Source organism: Thermobia domestica, chromosome 1, assembly GCF_964235325.1.
Source record: "Thermobia domestica chromosome 1, izTheDome1.hap1.1, whole genome shotgun sequence".
NCBI classification, from domain to species: domain Eukaryota; kingdom Metazoa; phylum Arthropoda; class Insecta; order Zygentoma; family Lepismatidae; genus Thermobia; species Thermobia domestica.
The window spans coordinates 232,028,780-232,051,182 of record NC_137454.1 but is presented as its reverse complement, the minus strand read 5'-3'; the positions used below and the strand labels follow the sequence as shown (position 1 = coordinate 232,051,182).

The 22,403-nt window shown below is 36.4% G+C and overlaps 1 protein-coding gene across 1 annotated transcript in view; it reads right to left on the bottom strand.

The window, feature by feature from the left end:
• Positions 1–14,218, bottom strand: part of tok (tolloid-like protein 1 tolkin) — a 288,653-nt gene extending 274,435 nt beyond the window's left edge. Inside the window, exon 1 of the mRNA XM_081771019.1 lies at positions 13,729–14,218. Coding sequence (XP_081627145.1) covers positions 13,729–13,876 — 148 coding nt within the window. The 5' untranslated portion in view covers positions 13,877–14,218. The remainder of the gene's footprint in view (positions 1–13,728) is intronic.
• Positions 14,219–22,403: the final 8,185 nt, after the last annotated feature.

Genomic DNA, 22,403 nt, shown 5'->3' with positions numbered 1-22,403 from the left:
TTTCTTTTTGTTAAAATTCCTTTGATTCATTTTTTTGTTTTAGTTATCCATTTCATTCTTTAAGATACGGAAGGACATTATTCGCAGTAACAAAAGAATAGTTAAGGAAATGACCGGTTTCAGGAACATCTGCAGTCACCACAGGCGCAAACAAAGTTCAAAAGAGAAAAATATATATAAAGAAAAAATGCAATGGTAGATGATTAAGAAAAAAAAAAGTATTCTGAAGAAGCTAAGGAAGGCGGAAGTCCAAATAAAGATTAGCATTACAAGCCTTAATTATTCTTAAACGGGAATCTTAACTTTTTTTTTTTTTTTGCTTTGTTTATTTATTTCTTTTTTGCATTTTTTTCCCTTTAGCTATTTGGGTTGCAAATTATTCCTCGAGCGTATTTTTGTCATATTATTGTTGACAAAAAAAAAAAAAGAAAGAAAGACAAAACAGAGACCGTCTGTGTAAGAAATAATTCAAGTTGTTCTTAACTTCCAAACACTTAATGATGGGCCATTGTTTACAGAAGGCAGTTCTTTTTCTTGGGGAAAGAAAGAAAACGAAATACTTTTCCTGTTTGGATGAGACCGCTGCGAGTATTTCTATCAAAAGACATTTCGACGAAATAGTTGACCCTTCTATTCACACAATCATATGTAATTTCGGTTTTAATAGAACAATTACGCAGAATGGTTTGAGTTTTGTTTCCTGATAAAAACTAATGTCTTGAATTTTGAGAGCACATTTCCAGCATTTTGTTCGTTTATTAATGCTTGACGATCCAAGTACATGAAGCGTTCTGGGCAGTTCTGGGCAGTACGGACAAAGTACAATCTAAAGGCTCAGAAATTACGTACTTTTGAGGTGTTCGATTAGGATTAGGAACTACATTTCTGGGCTTTCGGCATGCATGGCCACAGCCTGTCACGTATGAGGGATGACGTCCCTCGGCGATCACATTATTCGAGGAAAGGGAAAGAAGGAAGCGGCCTGGGATCTGTATGTTAGGTACCATCCAGGCATTTGCCTTGTGGGAATGAGGAAAACGCAGGAAAACCTCACTCAGAATGGCTGGTCTGAAAAAGATTTTATACTTTTTCGATCGAATGACCCCACTGAGAATCGAACACGGGACCGCTCTTTTGATGTGTTTGGGTAGTAATGCCAAACTGCTGTATGGCAGTCCTATATGTATAGTTTGACTCTCTGCCTTAGAAAATACAGTTTGATAATAAAAGGAAGATCATGTTAATCGTTTAGAGTGTGTTTTGATGAAATAAGTCTTTGTTGAGTACGGCCCTAGTACCCAGAACACCTTATATGATCATTAATAAATAAATAAATAAGAAGGAAAGGAAATTCGAGATATCGGCAAATGAAGATGACATGGTCAGCATTATACTTTAGTTAAGTTTACTTTTGGGTTTCTCCAAATATTCGCTGGATGCATACTGTCAGTGGTTCCCATTTTTTTTCTTTTTTTGACTGACGACATCTGTTACTGCTATCGCGACACATTTGTTTGATTATTTCTTTATTAATAATAATATAAATTATAATAGTGTAAGGCTGTAAGTTTCTGTAACGTATCGAGTCTACTCACCACTGCTGCTACCGCTGGAAGCGTTCACTGGTACAGTCTCTCAACAGTGATTTTAACTAATTATTAAATGGTTCTTAATTATTAAACTCCTCGTGACCTACCCTATAAGACTGAGAGACACATGACATACCGGTTGGAAATCACTGGTTTAAGTGAACCTCTGAATCGTAGATGACAAAGGCAGAACTATAATAGGTCCCGAACCAACCAAAGATTGAAACGGGTCATACGATCATAGATATACGACTTGTTGATTACACCACTGCGAATTTAATATGAATAATTTGATTGACTTCAATTTAGTGACATTTTGTAGCGTCGAAACTATATGACACTGAGTTCCGTTCGAGTTCGGATTTCTATTCAATGCAAATAATTCCGAACCGGGTACCAAACACACACGCAACACGGAAAGGATACGCGTAAACAAGTTGGCCACGAAAGAACATACTACGACTAATGAAACCAGTATAAAGTAACCACAAATGGCCCCACTTACTGTACGGTCAAGGGAAGCTTGCGTCTGAACAAAGGGGAAGAGGGTTAAGCCCGAAACAAAGTTGCTGATAACACAATCAATCGACTATTTACTACCTAGTTTCAGGAACAGATGTCCCAAGCAGTTTATTATGGACTCATTCCTTAATAAACACCATCACAAATAAACATACTTCAAAAGTTATGTATCGCTATACACCATAATCTGTCTTCTACCAACAAATTAAACGTTTATTATTGTTTTAGTTTTTAGGCATGTTCCCCTCCCCCTCCAAAAAAAAAAAAAACAATCGACCCTTAAGGAGAGACATCAGTAACAGATTTACACTTCATCGTTCAAGCTAAGTGAAGACAGTTGTATACAAGAATTAATGCATTAGGTGAGATTTCTTCCCTCAAGTCTTTCCCGCTGGTCTAGCGGCTAGCATGAAACTTTTTCCTAATTTGGTTCCCGGTGGGAGAGCAGTAATATAATTGAACACATTTTGGCTCTTCGGATTCCATTTCAATTTGTATTTCCACGCAGGGCTGGCTCTATCATATGTGGGACACGTGCATTTACACTGGGCGACAAGTTTCGAGGGACGGCACTCAGCTGACCTTATATTTGAATACTACATTCATAAATCATGTTTAAGTCACATGGACAGTGCTAAACCAAATGGTCAAACAAATTCCAGCATGAATTCATTGTTGACAAATGCAAGAACTCACTGTAGTGTACACCTGTTGCATTTAGTTAGTTATTACAGTATTGATGTGAAAACTAGTCTTATCTTTGTTACAAACAAGTTTCTTATCATTGAAGGTGGAAACAAGTTTTAAAATCAAATAGTAGATGTAGAAGGAAAATCAAGAAATAAAGATAAAAGAGCTAGTTGCTAAACTGACATATTGAATTTGAAGCTCGGGATATTGAATTCTACAAAGAGAATTACCATGTTTCCTCTGCAAGCGTATTTGCTTTATCTTTCACTAACATAATAGATTATCATTTACAGAAAAAAAAAACATACAACGAGATTGTATTTGTAGTCCTTTCTGAGTGCGAGTGCATTTTCCCTCTCCTTCGTTGTTTATGGTGGGGTAGCATACTTAAAATCGTGGCTTTTAAGATTTGTTCTTTCTGGGGAAAGGAGGGCTGCAAATGATGCCACTGTACAGAGTAGCAAATTCCCTTGGTCCACGTATCATATAGTGTTGAAAAGGGAAGCTTCAAGAAACATTTTCCCCTTAATTTGTAGCGATAAAATTTAAACTTTTACCGGTGTAACTTTCTTGAAGAGCCTCCAGTTTTTACAATAACTATTGTGAAAGATTGGAGTCTTAAAGTATAGCTGAGCCTTATTGCCAGGACTAGTGTACGATCTGGAATGATGCAAAATTGCCATGTCAGCACTAAATCTTGAAATTGGCCTACGAACAACATGCACAACATACTTGCAAGTGCACAAATGTATATATATATATATACGCCTAAACAAACGTGCAAGCACACATGTATACTTGAGCATGTAGTTTACTCCCGTACCCTCATTCTTTCGGCGGTGGAGTTATTTTAAAAGTGCACTCGTTTCTTTTGTTTTTTTCGTTAAAGATTTTCTTTTCTTTAATCCTAATGTTCCTTTCTCTGCTTCTGTGTTTAAAAATAGCGGACAAAGGGGGACTGGGATCTGTGAGGCTGAGAGGTTAGTGTCCGAAGATACACACACTTGTACTCTACATATATACACGATACCGTATACTTGTGTGTGAAAGCCGCGTTTTTCGCTTCAGGGGGAAACACCCTTTGTTTCACCCACATTTTAGCAAGCGACTCAAACCAGCTGATTCTTATCTTTAACAGAAAACTGCAACGAAAAATGACAACGCCCAGCAAATTAAATGCCTACTGCCACTTCAGTTAGCAAACCACGCTCTCCCGTCCCCGTGCTGCTTTTTCTCTGACGCGACCCGAAACACGTTTTTTTTTTTTCGGAATTAAGATGAAAGAATGAAATTTCTTTTGTCGAGGTGTACAGAGTGGAACGTGAGAATCTACAAGGCAAATATACACCTGGCGTTGTCAGTCTTTCTGTCTCTTCTTGAAGTATGCTGACCAAAAGATTATTGTCATTCACCCAGATCAACCGGTAACTTCAGTAAAGTGAGCACGTACTTAGGAGTTACAGATTCACGGCCGAACTACCTACCACCCAGCAGAAGCAGAACCCTTATTTCTAGGAAAATTTTATACATGAAATATAATTGATGTTATTTTGCTAGTTTATCTGTAGGATTCATCATTTTCCAGCAAACACAATAGTTCACCTTTTCTATTTGCACATGGTTTTAGAAAACCATGTTGAACTTGCAAATGTTTCGGCTTTCCATACGCTTTAAAAATAAGATTTTCTATGACTTATTTTTCAGAAAACACTTGAGTTCTACCTAAAATGTCAAACTTCAGAAAACTGCTAAATTTCTAAAAAAAAAAAAAAAAAAAAAAAAGTAGAAACTCAGAAAAAAATGCGTAGTCTAATGAAGAGATGTGTAGATCACTGCCAGACCACATAATAATATGGCTATATTATTTATTTATTTGATTGTTCTTTCAGTAACTTTGAAATTCTGAAAAGCAGGATCATGCTAGTAAGCCTTAAACGATGGTATTGTTTAGTATGTTCGTTCGTATGTCCGTTAGATTCACGCTGCGGAGTCCGAATTTGCTCCCGGGACATCCACAGGGCCTTCGCGGGATATCCAGGTGTTCGCTAATATCCTGGAAAATGGGATATTCAATGGGACCTCAAAGGGATGTCCAGTGGTAAATCATGGGATAATGTGGTCCTAGGTATGTCCGGCGTGGAACTTCCCTATGATCTCCTGCCACATCCGGGACGTCTTGTGGACATCCTACGTGAGAATCCTTTAGGACGTCCCATACAAGATGTCCATGGGATGTTTACTCATTGTCCCGATAACGCCGGGAACTATATGGGATAATTGGGATCAAAATGGGACGACGTGTGCTATGTGGGTTAGGATCACGCTAGTGAGACTTAAAAGGTTGTAATGTTAATATGCATTCGTCTATCCGTTACTCCACACGATAACACTTGAACGAAACCGAATTTTCGAATTCTGTTTCAGCAATAAGCAGCTAGAGAGAATATTTCGATCGAATTCGTTAACTGTGACAATCTCTTATGTTTACGAGTAACGGTGACTTTGAGAGTGGGTATCCATATCCCATTCATTCATTAGAGTACGTTTCATGTAGTATTCGCTATATGCAACCCTCAAAACATTTAAGAGTTACGGGTGTGCATATACGAGAAACATGTAGGAGAAAATATTTAGTCACTCTTAACGCTTTTATAAAAGCAAGCTCATTCATTCATAAATGAACGTTTTGCCTGGTCTTAATTTCTTTAGCAGAGTTTATTTTTCAACAATACTTTGTTGAAGGCGGGAGGGAAGACCCAGAAATCTGTTTTGCTTCCGTCTTTGTATGCAACTACCACATCCATATGCTATTTAACGTTATCGGTGCAAAAGTTATAATTAGTAACATCTTAGTTAACTTTTTTCGAAAGGAATCTTCTCTCCTCAATTTGCCACAATATTTACAAATATATAATTTAGTATATTTTGTTTCATTAAATAATTTAAGTCGACTATAGAAAATATTGAAAAGCTTTCAAATTCAATGTTCACTGTATTGTAGTAGCACAGATCTGGAGTGTCACCTGATGAAAAAGGGTAACAATTTGCTATCCTTTTTCTTTCTTTCTTTCTTTTCTTTTCTAAGGCGTTGCAGCAAAGCTTTTCGTTAGAGCAAATAAGTCAATTACTCATTGACACATATTAAGATTTACTGCGTCATTGTTTGACAACGAGGTGCTTAGTTTTCCTTAACCATATTTGTGTGCCCATTTACAATCCATTTTTCTTTTCTTTTCTAGAAAAAAAAATATAGAAATGAACTTTAGCTGCTTTGATTTAAATCGCACAGTATTTCCGCATTGGATAAAAGATTGTAGGTGTATCTATTGCCCACATCAAATTTTTGTAGTCGAACTTCCGTTAAACTTCTTACATACATTTTGAATTTTTAATTAAGCCTTTACATATAGCATTTCATCTTTCTATGTGCTTGAACTACTCTGTGATGAAGAGTAAGGAAATAAAGTAATCCTTGTCAGAATATTACATCGTATTTCCTTGGAGTGGCTCAGCCGCAGGATCGCAACTTTCACACTTGACACTCTCTTTTGTAAACCGGAGAAACTCAATTCCATTGTCGGTCTTGCTCCATACGCATATTTAGCGCTTCTGATTCAGGGTTCGATTTCAGATGAATTCACTGAATAACTATCGCACATCATTTAGATTAAAATAAACTACCCAATGGCGTCACATTAATAATAATAATAAAATCAAATATACATATACTACTGCAGTCAGAGCTAGAATAAAGAGAGAGAAAGAGATCCCACGGAGGCACCTTCGGAGAACCGGGTTCAATTTCCGATAAGAGCTTGTGTGGTTCGGAAAAGTCCATGTCACACATAGCCTCGGTGCTGAAAGATATGTTGAACTACAATTCAAGCAAGCAACTAAAATCAGGATGTGAAATCTTGAAAGAGAGTTCCCCTCCCTTTGTGTTTTTGGACTAACACCTCTCCTTACGAATAAGTTACTCGGAGTGAATCAGGTGATACAATTGTCAGAAGTTTGTATATTAATTAAAATAATTGATCGGATGAGTGGAGGTTAGAGGCAGGGGCGTACTACAGGTGGGGATTCACTGGGGCCGGACCCCTCCCCAAACTTTCCAACTCAAAATAAATTTTTACACTTTGTCAATAAAACTATACTTGTTTAACAGGGAAATGTTCAGAAACATACGTAAGAAAATAATAATCAGGATGTACTAATTGCGGCGAAGCGAGTATTATCACTTCCTCCACGTGGTTTGCTTCTAATCTGTCCTTATTCAGCACTTCGTCTATAACACAGCATTTGTAGTATTTCAGGAATAAAACAAAATAAAGTCATACTTTAACAATGCAGTATTTGTTCCGTTCTATATCATGCAGCGAGGGTTCTCAATTTTTTTTATTACAAAAAAAAAGGAAGATTTTTAACGATATATTATATTCAATACAAAACGTGCCGGAAAAACACGAAAAACAACGAAAAAAAGTGTTGAGATCTGGAAACCTTACTTACGGCTAATATACACTATATCCTTACTGCGAATCTCAATTTATCCTACCAGTAGCTAGCAGCGTTAGTACTGTTTCCCATAAGATGAGATATTTCTAGTCTCGTCTCGAAAACGAGACGAGACGAGGAATTTCTGAACTTTCGTGGGGCAACATTAGTTCACCTAAGTATTAGATCTCAAACACTGTTTTGGTGCTACATGCCTCATGGAAAAAAAAATAGATAAAGTGATTGATGAAAATAACGAATACCATTCATCAACTCTCCAATAAATGCTCCAATAATACAATAGGCCTATATTCCAATAATAAATATCGTTTGAATGTTGCTTGTGGTTACGTGGATATACACTTTAAAGTGGAATTCGAACCATCGTAGTGCGTTCAAATTTTGATCCTCCTACCGGGAGTCAAATCCGGGACCACGTGCACCAAAGGTGTGTGCGATAGCCATTAGACACACGTAGAGGACACATTCACTTTGTAAAGTAGAAGGAATATATGAGAAAGAAATGCGAGAGTTCTGAAAAAAAAAAAAAAAAACACGGACGCGACGTTGTCCATCACAAGTTCATTATATTGTTTTAGATTAAGGGAGGGGCTTAGGGGAGCTACAGTACCGGGAGACGCCTCCACTCTAATGAAAATCTCAACTGGTTATTTAAAGAGAATCATGAAGATACAATCATCATCATAACATAAAATATGACCAAAAATATTAAACATATTCCCGTAATCTTCCTACTATACTTCCACAGAAATTTATTAGGTGAAGTCAGCAGGGGCCACATATTTTTTCTAGCCCCGGGCCTCCAGATAGGTTAATCCAGCCCTGATTAAAGCTCGCGCGCGGAAGACCTGGGTTTGATTTATGACGGGAACTTATGTGGTTCGGATGTTACATTAAGCTGTGAGTCCACGTCTAATATAGCCTTGCTGCTGAAAGAAACGCTAAACTCAAATCAAACAAAGTGGCTTGAGATCGAACCGTGAATCCTTCGGATGTGGGATGAACTTTCTATCACTGAACTTCAACATGCCTCGTTTAAGAAGATAAAAAGGTCACAGAAAATTACGTAACGTTATGTCTGTTAGTATGAACTCAAAATAGACTTAAACTCACTTCACTCTTGCATTAGCGTTCATGCGTGTAATTGTTGGTATCTATTACCGTATATGTGTACGAGTGTGTGTAAGTGCGTTTCAAACAGGATGTCACATTTTGTGAAATGGAACCAACTAGCTGTGCAAATGTGTATTGCGGTACGGTATGTTTAAATACACGCAGAATCACAGCGTAACATTTTATCGCGTAAGCACACACAGAGAGCACAGCTTCTTTGATACATAGAGAGAAATAAGAACATATTTCTTCCCACAAAGAAGCTATGACAAGGTGCTCGCGCGTGTTCTGCTGTTGTCTGTTGCAACACAAACGGGGCACTTGTCATAAACGAAAAACAATAGGCTCACTGAGTTTTCATTAGAACATCTCCGGAAACTTCATTCTTCCTTAACATGAATGAGATTAATTTGTGTATTTGTGCCTAGTATTGTAGACTATTGTATTTCACGCACTTTATATTATTTTGAAGCAGGAGGAGCATTCAAGAAGTATGAGTTGTCTCCGAGTATTCAATCTACCAGCGGCAATGGAGAAGAATTTTATCGCTATATCATGTTTTTCTGCTTGATACGCACGTATATTAAAACGGGATCAACCAGGAAGTTGGATGGGACCCATAGTGTTGTATAGTATTACTGCCGACTCCGCACAGATACCTAAATAAGCAAAGATTACGAGAGAGTAACCATCGACTGTATAGAGAGACTACTAAGTGAAGTTCCTTCATTCATAACAGATCTGATTGACAGCCATTATGTTCAGTTTGTTACTGTGACTAGTGGCGTACGCAAGGGGCAAGAGGAGTCCGGGGAAAGATATATATATATATATATATATATATATATATATATATATATATATATATATATATATATATATATATATATATATATATATAAACCTTTACCATAGACGTATACAAAAATTGCACATGTTCCAGAGCGGAATGAGCTTGGATTTGTGTTGCCTCTGAGGCAAGAAATAGGGCTTTCTCGTCTCGTCTCGTAAATTTTGTAGAATTATTGTCTCGTCTCGTTTTATAAATTTATATCCTGATTTTTTTTCTTAATTTCATCTAGAAGTTAGCAGAATCCTTCTGCGTCACAAGAAGTCCACGAATGGTGTGATATAACAACATTTAAAACATACAGTATTTAATAATTGGAGTATTAAATACTGTATGCAATGACTTGTGTATATTTAGAACTTGACTTCATTGTGTTCGTACTATCACTTTATCAATTTGTAGTTTTTGTACTATGAACCATGTAACACTAAAATATAGTTTGAGATCTAAGACGTGGGTGAATAGACTTGAGATATTTCTCGTCTCGTCTCGATTATTGTATCTAAAATGAGACAAGAATGATCATGTTTTTAGTGCTCCTCAACTCGTGGCCGATACTAGCTAGGATGTTTGACCGTCCTCCTTGACGAAATTCTGTGTACGCCATTATGACTATCTGACCCTATGCTCCGTATAGCGGAATGTTAATTTGAACACTTGATATCTTCGTAGTCCTCAGCAGAGATTTTCAAACTCGGGAGTCGAGCTCTTCGGCTCAATAAAGCTCAATAATTAAAGGAAGAAGAAGTGTGAGCACGAGTCCAATAAGTTAATAGTTAGGAAGAGCCCTAGTTCAAGCGAACTCAAGAACCCTGATGTGATAAATAGTGCAACCACGAGTGAGTGGAACCCTCATTGAGAATAGTTAGCTTAAGTTCAAGCGAGGTAGGGAACCGCGCAACCGAGAGTGCAACCAAGAGCGAGTACAGTACCAACTCAAGCGATCCCCAACTGCAAAATGTCCATCTCTGGTCTTGAGTTCGATTCTCGGTGCAGGCATAAACATCCAATGTGGACTGAGCGCTATGTAACAAATATGGAACTACTGGAATAAAAGAAGTAGCACACTCTAATCAAGAAAACCAGAAATATCGACGATGGGATCCGAAGTAGTGGCACCACATCACTAAATTAAAAACCCATCTCTCTGGACATAACGCTCTTTGTTGCACGTATATTTAAATAAAAAATAAAAGTAGCATTTGTCGTTGTCAAATATGTGAAAGATATACCGAATTTCAGACGTGTACAAATTATCGTAATTAATTAAAACAAAAATAACGTTTGTTAGTGTCTAGATATCTTTTACCCGGTTTGGGCATTCCATGAATTAAATTCTAAATAACGAATCAACGATTTTTTTTATTCCACGTTATTTCTAATTAGTATATACGATATTGTAGATAGACATTTTTCTCTGTTCAATAATAAATCAGCTAAACGGTTAGAATACAGTACTTGCTTTTAATGTGCAAGATGCGGAGAATGCTGAATTAGAAGGATAGACCTGAGCAAGAATCGAACATCAATCAACCACCCTACATGTTGCTCTTATAAATATAATAACTTAAGGTCGATTTCAGGAGAGTGATTAACAAGGAAATTTTCAAAGGTTAGATTAAATCTCATATTTGATAATTCTCTGATCATTAAAAAAAAAAAAAAATTCTATTGCTATGGCAATTTCAACAGTTCACACCTGTTTGGCCTATTGTTGCTTTGCCTACAGAACTGGCGGTAATTTATCACTGTCTCATCTTAGGTGAGGCAAAACAGGAACACTTATTTGGACTGTTCCTGTTTTGTCTAATTCCCCGGAAGAGGGGTTTTCGAGTTCTAGGAATTTTTTGTTATACATATTTTTTTCCAACTTCTGTCACTCAAAGTGAAAAGGAAAACCACAAACTGAAGCATAATTTACACGATCTTTGGCACTCAACTGTACGAACGCCAATAAAACATAAAATGAAGGAAAATAATTTAAAAAAGTACTTATATAAAAAATACCAACACTTCGGGTACAACACACATCATCTACCAAATGCAATGAAGTCACTGATTACATACATTAAATATAAAATGCATGTGATTATAAAATAAACAATACACTGAATACGCTTATATATAGGGGCCGCGGTGGCTCAGTGGTAGAGCGTTCACCTCTGGTGCTAGGGATCCTGGGTTCGATCCCAGCTCTCCGCCAAGTGAACTTTGTGGTGGACAAACCCCGTGTGCGTGGGTTTTCTCGGGGTTCTCCCGTTTCCTCCCACTTTCTTCATTCCACCATTTCATTCATTACTCATCATCACCGTCTCCTTTAGCCTAACCGGCATAACTGTGGGACGTAAAACAAAAGATCTTATTTCATTTCATTTACGCTTATATATACTACTCGCCATATTTATATTCATGTTCACAACCACATGCAAGCAATAGCATTTTCATCAACTTCACACACTGGTTTTCACTTCATAACCAAGTGATCCTTCACGTTTTGAACAGAATTTTTACGCACAAGGTTGCTCATATTCAGTTTCAAATGAAGGACCTATAAATTAGATTCTATTTTAATAGCACCCGTGTTGTCAGTTTCTAGCATTTTATGTTATTTTATTTGACACTTTTACTCATAACAGCTAACCAAAACAGAGATATCACTTGCATTGCAAATTAAACTTTTAACAAGAATGATAGTTTTCAATCTAATTTTTAATAAACAGTTTAAATAGTTTCCATCATTATCATCCATCTTACCATCAGCTTCTTCCTTAGCCTTGGTGCATAATCGTGGGATTTAAAGACAAAAATAAGTTTAGCTCATATTACACCTCAAAAGCTGCTTCACAAAATTAATTAAAATCAGCAACGAAAAGGAAGTCAGACGCTTTCCACGAATGTTTCATGTAGAGGAACAACCGAAATGACTATTTTTCTCCAGTCAAAGGTGGGAACAATATTATTTGAATATGACTTTTATTATGAACGTCAATGTGTTCTGTCCATAAGCAAGCTCTAGCCGTAATGTGACTAGGTGGGTCTCTAAGCCGGTAAAACAGAGGTAGGGTGGCCGGTTTCTTCCCTCTAATGTGATTATATTTCATATTTATGTAAGAAAAAGTATTCACAAATGAAATTAGTATCTCTTTGTAGCCAAATGACTGACGTGCGTGTGCATTTAGTGCGCATGGTCCCGGGTTTGATTCCTGGTAGGAGTATTGCCTCGGACACAAAATTGAAGTATTGGTTCGGATCCCTCTTTGAGTAGTTAAACTCTTCATTTATTTACCATCGGTGACGAGGAAACATACATTACAGCAATCAATCAATCAATATGAAACTATTTAAATTTTAACAACGCTAGTACTGCAATTCACTTTCTTACATGGACTCTCCAGTTAGATCAATAAATTGCATGCTTAGACATACTTCAGTTGAGTTGAATTTAACGTCCCGTTCAGCGGCGATGCTATATGAGACGAGGACATATTCATTAACGAGGAATTCGAACCACGATCTGCCGCCGGGAATCGAACCCGGGTCTCCCGCACCAAAATTCTGTACGCTAACCGCTCAGCCACGAAGGAGCGATAGACATATTTTAGCTAACAATAATAAAGTAATTAGTTCTGTCATTACAGACAGTGGCGTACACGGAATTTCATCAAAGCAGGGGCGCCAAGCATCCAAGCGAGGTTTTTAAAACAGGTTTTAAAACACGCGAGGCTTTCAAATCTTAACAACTTAAGATAAATGTTTATTTTACTATAGTATCTTTTTCAAGGGGGAGGAGCTTTAAAACCCGGAAACTCCAATTATAGATAACTCAGTACAGAAGAGAACTCTTATAATTTAGCATGTAATTAAGCATGAAAACAGAGAACTATCAATAATTATTTTCTGTTTATATAAGCTATGTGTTCGTTTTGTGCCAAATTTGAATTTTATTAATGTTTCATTATTTTCACTCTAGATGTGGAGAAGTTCAATGATGTCTCGGTATTCACATGATATTCCATAACAGTTTGCAAGAAAAGAATACTAAAAGAAAAAAAACCCTAAGATGAGGTGACGGAATCAGAGATCGAACGCAGGACTTCAGAGCACAAAACCAAACATAATACTTGTTCAGAAATACTCCTAAAGAAATTAAAAAAAAAAAATACGTCATGTGCATGCACCTAAAAATAATACCTTTTTTCTTTCTTCATATTTACGTTCATAAAAGATACATATAAGAGAATCGAACCCCGTAAATAAATCACTTAACATAACTTAAAACTAATAAATCTCGTAAAAGAAAAAAAATGTAAGATATTAAATCTATCACACTGTATGGAACTTTTATTATTATTATTATTATTATTATTATTATTATTATTATTATTATTATTATTATTATTATTATTATTATTATTATTATTATTATTTAAATGATAATGAGATGCTTACCTGCTTTGCAGGGGTCTAAGTCAATGTCTTGAGAGACATGGTGAGGGAAGGATCGGGTCAAGAGATCATGTATGGTGAACTTAGTAGCACAACAGCAGCCGAGAAGTACTAAGGCCGCCGCCAAACGAAAAGTGGAGGCGAGCCTCATGATCCTCACGAAATATGTTTATTATTATTATGATTATATGTAAATCTTTTTTAATGAAAACACAAACACACACACTCGCGCGCGCAAACACACTTTAGTTTTTTTTTTTTAATTATTATATTATCTTGGTTCTGCCCCTACATTACGAAAAGGAAAAAGTAAATAAACGCGCACCGCACACACTTTCAACAACCCCCCACTCTCGAAAGCTAAGTCACACACGGAGGAGCTCCGCTGCCGATGAGCGCTTGTTCCACACTGATCGTCCGGTGACTACTACTCTCTCCAGCTACCCACCACGCACTCACTCACTGACTGACGGACTGGGCTGAGGGTCGTCCCTCCCTCTCGACACTCGACTGCCCGAGATCTGCCGAAAAACCTCGCACGCACAGACGCAACGCAAACCGCTGACAGGGGGCAAGTTCAACTAATGTTACACTTCTGGACTTTTTTTTATAAAAAATATCAATAACTGAAAAAAAGTACACGTGAGAATATTTTTTTTCTCCCCTTGCATAGTATTCATGTGTTCTCTTCCGTAGGTAGATGAATAGTTTGTGTAATATTGTAGAGAAAAACGTTAAAGAAAAAATAATGAAAGAAAGCTCTTATCCTCTGAACCAAATAAACCACTCACTGTCTGAATGAATTTTCCGCGGACCAGAGTTGCTCAACCATGGATTTAACAATTTTTCTGTATATAATCCTCTCTCCCATGCTTATACTCCTACAACTTTTGTCAACAAAGTCTTGCGTAGAAATACGATGAAGGGGAAGTGACTCAGTGGTAAAATGCTCACCTCTGGTGCAAGGGATGCCTGTTTCGATCCTAGGTAATTTCTGTATTTGTGGTAGACGACATCGTGTCCGTGGGCTTTCACGGATTCTTTAGGGAGCTCCTTCGTGGCTAAGTGGTTAGCGTACTCGCCTTTGGCTTGGGAGACCCGGGTTCGATTCCCGGCGGGAGTTCATGTAGTTCGGATTCCACGTTAATCAGTAGATCTCGTCTCATATAGCCTCGCTGCTGAAAGGAGCGATAAACTCAAAATCAACTCAACGGGTTTTCTTTGTTTCTCCCACATTATTATTCCACCAATTGCTTAATAATAATCCACTTTTATCAAACACCCATCCCCTTTAGCCTGAAGGGCATAACTGTAGGACATAGAACTAGAGATTTCATTTTCTTTTATTTTTCAAGTTAATCTCGGAATACATAATTTTGAAAGAAAAAAATGAAATGAAATGAAATCTTTGAGTTTTACGTCCCACGGTTATGCCGGTTAGGCTAAAGGAGACGGTGATTATGAGAAATGTATGAAATGGTGGAATGAAGAAAGTGGGAGGAAACGGGAGAACCCCGAGAAAACCCACGCACACGGTGTTTGTCCACCACAAAGTTCACTTGGCATGTCATTACAGTTAATTATATTCTCTTCATAAAGTTAATATTGTGTCTAAACTGTCCAAATTACGTTAAGCTTAGATTGGGAGAAGGTTATTTATTTAGTTTTATCATACTAGAGAACAAACGAAAAAAACGTGAAACAAAATGATGATTCAGAGGCTGAAATAGCATGTCATCGGTTCGACATGACTCCAATAATACTACTTTAATATTCGAGTGATACGTATAGGGAACTCCCAAACAATGCGGGGAAACACTGTGACACACATGACACGATTAATTGATAGAAATAACTAACATCCGCAAGGAGTTTGGAATAATCTAAGCTTTCTCCAAGAATATCTGGGAACCTAATGTATTTGAGAAATACACAAAGGATTGATATCTCTTTAAATAAACTTAATCCAATGAGTACCTATTATTGAGTATTATACCCCTTCCAGCTGGTCTAGTGGCTACCACGCACGGCTTTGGTGAATGGGGCCCCAGGTTCGAGTCCCTGTGGATCAGCTTTGAAATTTGAATGCATTACGGTGATTTGGATTCCGTCTTTAACTGTAGGTTCACGTCTCATATAGCCTGGAAGGTGAAAAGGGACGCTAAAATCCAAGTAACCAATCAGCTAACTACACAGTCAGCTGCATATACATCAAAAACTATAGAATTCAATATCATACTTGTCTCATAATTGAGAGTTTGTGGATGCTAATAAATCTTGACTGAGATATCTGCAATTCAAGAATGATAAAATAAAAGGAATTTCCCATGTTTCAATTTTTCGTAATCAATCGAATACGAATATAGCTAAGAAACAAAAATTAATATTACTGAACTTAAAGTTATTTGCTTAGAAAAAGTGTAGTAATCACTTTGATTCAATTTTAATTGTATGAAAAGTACTATATCGTCTTCTGAGATTCAATACCGTGTAATAACATTTCACCAATTTTACAGGAGAAACAAAAAAAATAAATAAATAAATAAAATAAAATAAAATAAAATAAAATAAAATAAAAAAAACTTTGAAAACTAGCTTCAGCCTTAATATACGCAGCACTACTTTGAGGGAACAACAGAGCCATTTGTCGTGATATAGGTAAACTACTTAACCAGATTGTGCACCATCCTATATTGATTCCAATGGTATCAAAAACTCAAATTCCCCCAAATTGGAGTTACAAGGTGTTGAATTTCAAACGACGATTATACAAGATACAAAGTAGTTTTGGTGTCTCATAAATCCTCAAAATAGTGTGTACCAGCCCTGAACTAATTCTTAAAATCGTATCAAAAATGGTGGAGCTCAATATCCTTCGGTTCGGAAAATGTTATATAGTGATTACTTGCATTCCCAGTTAAATAGTACTCCACAGTAAATGCTTAGTAAATACCGCAAGGTTAACTCGTATGCCTCTTGCGGCATGGTCCCAGGTTCGATTACCTTTGCAGATACTCAGAATCAGATAAAAAGATGAGTAGTGATACAATCTCACTTTAAATAATAGTTCGTGTCTAATAGGTCTTGTATATTCTCAGTAGTGTTTCCAACAAGACGACAAATAGTGTTTCCATATCGTCTCATATCGTCTTGCAAACTTTGTACAAGTCTCGTCTCGTCTCAATTCCCGAATAATTGTTTCCCGTTTCGTCTTCTTCTTTTGTAAATCTTTATTTAAAAAACAAACAAACAAATGAAGTCTTGAGTGAATGAGTGACTGATAACGCCCAGGGTAAACTGCTTAAGCTAGAAACTTCAAATTTGGACAGTACATAGGATTTGTGACGTTAAGTACCACTAAAAAAGAATTTTATTTTGGAAATTTGATGAAAAAAGAAAAACGTAGGAATGACAATTATTATATATCGGAATCTCTAACGGTTAGAGACATGAAATTTGGTACTTGAACTTCTCATTTAAAATAATTAGATACGAGTTTCTGCATTTTTTTAATATTTGATCTAGAAAAGAACAAAGAAACCTTGTAAAAATCTTTCAGTTTAACTTACCACGATTATTCCTCTTAGGCTAACGGAAACGGATGATTTAGGGAAGTGAATGCTGATGGAAGAATTGGTGGCATGAGTACGTGGGAGGAAATAGGAATTGATACTAATAGAAAACCAACGGACATGATGTTCACCACAAATTTACTTGTCCGGGAATCGAATAGGGACCCCATGCACTAGAGATAAACGCTCTACCACTGAGCTAACTTGCCTTTTACGAGTACAAAAGAAGAAAGAGTGTAGATACGAAAAGGACGAGAATTACAAGTATTATAATAAGCGTCTATAATTCAGAATCTCTTAAGGTTAGATACATAAAATGTGTATTTGGACTTCTCATTCAAAATAATAAGACACTTGTTTAAGTTTTTTTTTTTTTTTTTTAATATTTTTGTTTGACCTAAAAGGGAAGAAAAGATGTGGGAAGAAAGAATGGTGAAGGTTGAGATTATTATAATAAGATTTCCATTTGTCGAAATCTTCTAAAGTTAGGAAGAACACGAAATATTACCCACAATAAAACATGAAACATTTGCTTGTTTATGTGTAAAATTATTGTCTTGAAAATTTTCTTAATTTCATCTAGAAGTTATCAGAATTCACCCGCGTCATGAGACGCATATGCATATGCACTAGCATATGCACGACCTTGCGTTCAACTGCAGATTATTAAACTAGAAACTCTTGAAAAAACTCCTAAACTTTAGTGGCGTAGCGTGGTTTAGTATCTAGGGGGAAGCTGTTATTTTTAATGCATTATTCTTAGTATTCTGCTTTATTCTTAAATCATTATTTACATTAATGCATTATTCTGTTTAATTTGGGGAAGCAGAGCTTCTACAGCTTTCATAGACTCTACACCTCTACCAATCTTATATCCTGTAGTGATTTTTAGAATTAGGATGAGGAATTACATTTTATGAGGTTTCGGCATCTTTGACCATGTTAGTCCTTAACGTATGAGAGATGACGTTTCTAAGCGATCACACTGCTTAGAGAATTAGGGAGGGGAAATAAATGGAGAAGGAAGGAAATGGCCTGGGAGTATTATGCCTGATGTGAATGAGAAGAGTTCAGGAAAATCTCACTTAGGAAGTTTGATCTAAAATAGTTTTTACACTTTTTCGACTGAATGTCCCATCGGGAATCAAACCCGGGACCACTCGCACCAAAGGCGAGGGAGTTTGCGCCTACGCTAGGCGGGATCATTTGAACATCGGCATCTTTAAACGTATCAAAAAAGTTATTAGCCAATAAAGTTAATAAGTGTTTCTGAAAAGGATAAATCAGCTAAAAATATTGAAAGAATCTTGTTAATTTTGGATCTGAAAGTGTTATGAACAAGTAATTTCAATTAGTTAGTTTTTTCTTTCTTTTCTATTTTTTTTTTTTTTTTTGCTTATCTACAAAATAATAATAATAATATTAATAATAACGAAGTTTCTGCTATCAGTTGCATGTCCCTTGCTGCAAAATTGAGATAGTTTTCAGAGAATATTCTAAGTATTTTCCTTTTCTCTTTTTAGTTACCTCCAGTACAGTTCGTTTCTCCTTTAATACATTTCTAACATTTTGTCACTTATTTTTCCGTTCGAAACGATTCTCCAATCTTCTTCATAGCCAATCTTCACGTCAGTGAACCTGTCCCCCACTAACACCCACACTATCTCCAATCTCTTTCTGGTGGACAAACACCGTGTGCGTGGGTTTCCTCGGGGTTCTCCCGTTTTGTCCCACTTTCTTCATTCCACCATTTCATTCATTTCTCATCTTCACCGTCTCCTTTAGCCTAGCCGGCATAACCATGGGACGTAAAACTCAAAAATTTCATTTCATTTTTCCAATCTACTTCGATAGCCTCAAGCTTTTTTTTCTCAATGTTTACGTTCTGTTTCGTGTAGTATTACACAAAATATTTGACACTTTTGGTGCAAGGAGTCTTGACCATGTGAGTTCGATGTAGACAACACCGTATTCATGGGTTGTTTTGTCGAGATTCCTCCGTTTCCTCCCTCATACTTATTCCACAAATCACTTCATAATCATTCATTTTCATCACTCATTTGTCTTCTTTAGCATGTCTTATTTCTGGGAATAAAACTAGAAATTTAATTTTATTTCACTCACGAAATACTTGATGACTTCTGGTCACAACTCTTTGTACAGCCAGTCACAACATATGTTTTCCCCCCCTTCTTTCTTCCTAAATACCTTTCGCCACTCCTGTCCTTGCATTTGTTTCCTCTTTTCGTTTTCTGTTGCTATGCAAACGTCATAATTATCCTGTCAAGAAATCCACAACGAAAACTCCATTATTTTAAATTAATTAATGTATTATTAAATGCTCATGTGCAGAAGTTTGTATTTGACGATGAAGTGATAGATAAATTACATCAAAACACTGTTAAGAAATTTATTGTAACGATAATATATTAAGTATTAATATTCATTTTGATTAGGGATGCATTCGAGTCGAGTCGAGACAAAATTTTCCTGACAAAATTCGAGTCGAGACACAGCTCTTCCAATAGAAAAATATATATTTTTCGAGTCGAGACATCACTTTTACAGCACATTTTCGAGTCGAGACAGTCTCAAATCTTGTCTCGTGCGCATCCCTAATTTTGATAATCTGATAATACTAGCCAAGTTTTAAAGAAGTCAAAATAATTACTTAAATAAATAATTAAGTAACTTTTTTACCTAACCAACCTAATAAATATTAAATAAATACAATTAATGGATGATATAAAAACAGAAAGATCATACGCGAAGACGAAGAAGTTAGCGGAGGACCGTGGAGCATGGAAGCTTCTCAGCTGCGGCAAGTGACCTGCCAATAAAGGCAGAATACCTATGATGATGATGACTTTGTTTGTCTAAAGTAGGTAACATTTTATAAAATTATTGAATGTTTTACATGAATAGAACTTCTAGCACATTTACCGAACTTGGAAAAAGCTTAAAACCTGTAAAATAGGGATAGAATAGCAAGATCCTTCTCACTTTCCTGTGGTTCAAAAGGGTGGACGTGTAGATGGAAAACTGGATATTAGGAAACTGAAGTAAAAGAATAGAGATTGAGAACTTAGATTAAAGATGTCATACACGTAGAAGGAAATTGAAGAAAAAATGAAAACAAAAGCAGTAGTAAGATGCGGGGGGAAGTCCAGCGCACATAGTTTGAAAATTTGCACGCGGAAAAATGTTGGTTTCCTTGATCCAAACTTGTTTTCCGAAAGGGGCAACTAGAGTACCAGGTACTTTGTTATCACCGAAAAAGGCTTCGGCTGCTATTGTTTCATTTCTTTCTTCTTTCTTTCTCTGTAAATGTATCAATCTAGAGAAAGAGAAGTAACTGCTCCCTTCTTTCCCTTTATATTCATTGAATGACCGGAGGCAAACTAGCTACCATCCGAGTGGTATTCGGTAACCCCTTTGTAATAACTTCCATACGTACATAGTAAACCAAAGATTTCCGCCAAAGATTTGGAAAGTAGGGAACGTCAATGATTATTTTGTTGAAAGGGGGAAAGGCAACTTTATTTCAGTATACAAGCTTCAGCAATAATATGTGCGGATTATAACCTCCAAAATATCTTTTAACGTTCAAACATTGTAGGCGGCGTTCTAACTGAAGTTTATTCAGTTTTTTTTTCTCAGTTACACCAGACAAATGCCGAAATGGCGCCTTGGTAGCCCCTGGCAGCTTTCTTTTCACATTATTATTATTATTATTATTATTATTATTATTATTATTTTATTATTATTATTATTATTATTATTATTATTATTATTATTATTATTATTATTATTATTATTATTATTATTATTATTATTATTATTATTATTATTATTATTATTATTATTTCAATGTTCAATTGGCTCTCAAATTGTATCTGAAAGTTTGTTGAATAATAAATGAATATGGAAATTTCCGTAAAAGTATACGAAAATTCCCTCTGTGCCCTGAAACTTTCCCCCATTCAGTAAAAAAGAAAGAAAAAGAAATTGATGTGATCCTTAAGAAGCATGATTCCACATGAGGCACACGCCTCACTGGGGACAAAAAAAAAAATATATATATATATATTATTATACTCTGATCAAAATAAGAAACGAATTGACATTCGAAGGAACACAGCTGTTACGTGATGAGTATCTCGCTGAGGCGTCCTATGAGGCGTCCTCGAATTCAATTGACAAGTACTTCTGAGTTACAAGGCGGCAACATTACAACGTTGTTTGCTTTTTCTGCAGAACTACCACCACGTCGTTTATGATTGTTCCGCTCTCGATGATCTTAATAATTCCCTGACATAGGTTCTTTCGTTAACTCAAGTTTCCACGTGGTTTTGAACTGTCAATTCGTTTCTAATTTTGATCAGAATTGAATTGTTTCCACTGATTAACGTGGAATCCGAACAACTTGAGCTCCCGCAGGGAAACGAACCCGGGTTTCCTGTGCAAAAGGCGCGTACGTTGAACGCTTAGCCATGGAGGAGCTCCAATTTTGATCAGAGTTTAGCAGGCCGATTCGAGAATTTGACGTGTCTGAAGTTGGCCCCCAACCTCTCCTAAATTACACAAAACGTTGCACATCGTTAGTGCACGTTAGTGCACTCAGAACTAACGTTAGTGCTAACAGCGTTTACGAGATATTAAAGATTTTTGGTGGGGGGTCAACTTCATATGAAGTTAGCCCCCCTACCCATCTTTATGCAGACAGATTTTCACAAAACTTAGCACATCGTTAGTGCAGTTAAAAGCACTAAGCACTAACGTTAGTGCTATCACATTTTGGGATTTATTCAAAATTTTTGGTGGGGGGCCAACTTCAGAAATATCAAATTCTATACAAATAGAGGTAGAAACATGCGGTTAACGGCAATCGTTAGTGCGTTGTTAGTGCACTTAAACGCACTAAGCACTAACGTTAGTGCTACCATATTTTGGGATTTGTTCAAGATCTTGCCAACTTCAGAAATATCAAATTATATACAAATACAGGTAGGAACATGGGTTTAACGGCAATCAATAGAGCGTTGTTAGTGCACTTAAATGCATTAAACACTATCGTTAGTGCTACCACATTTTGGGATTTATTCA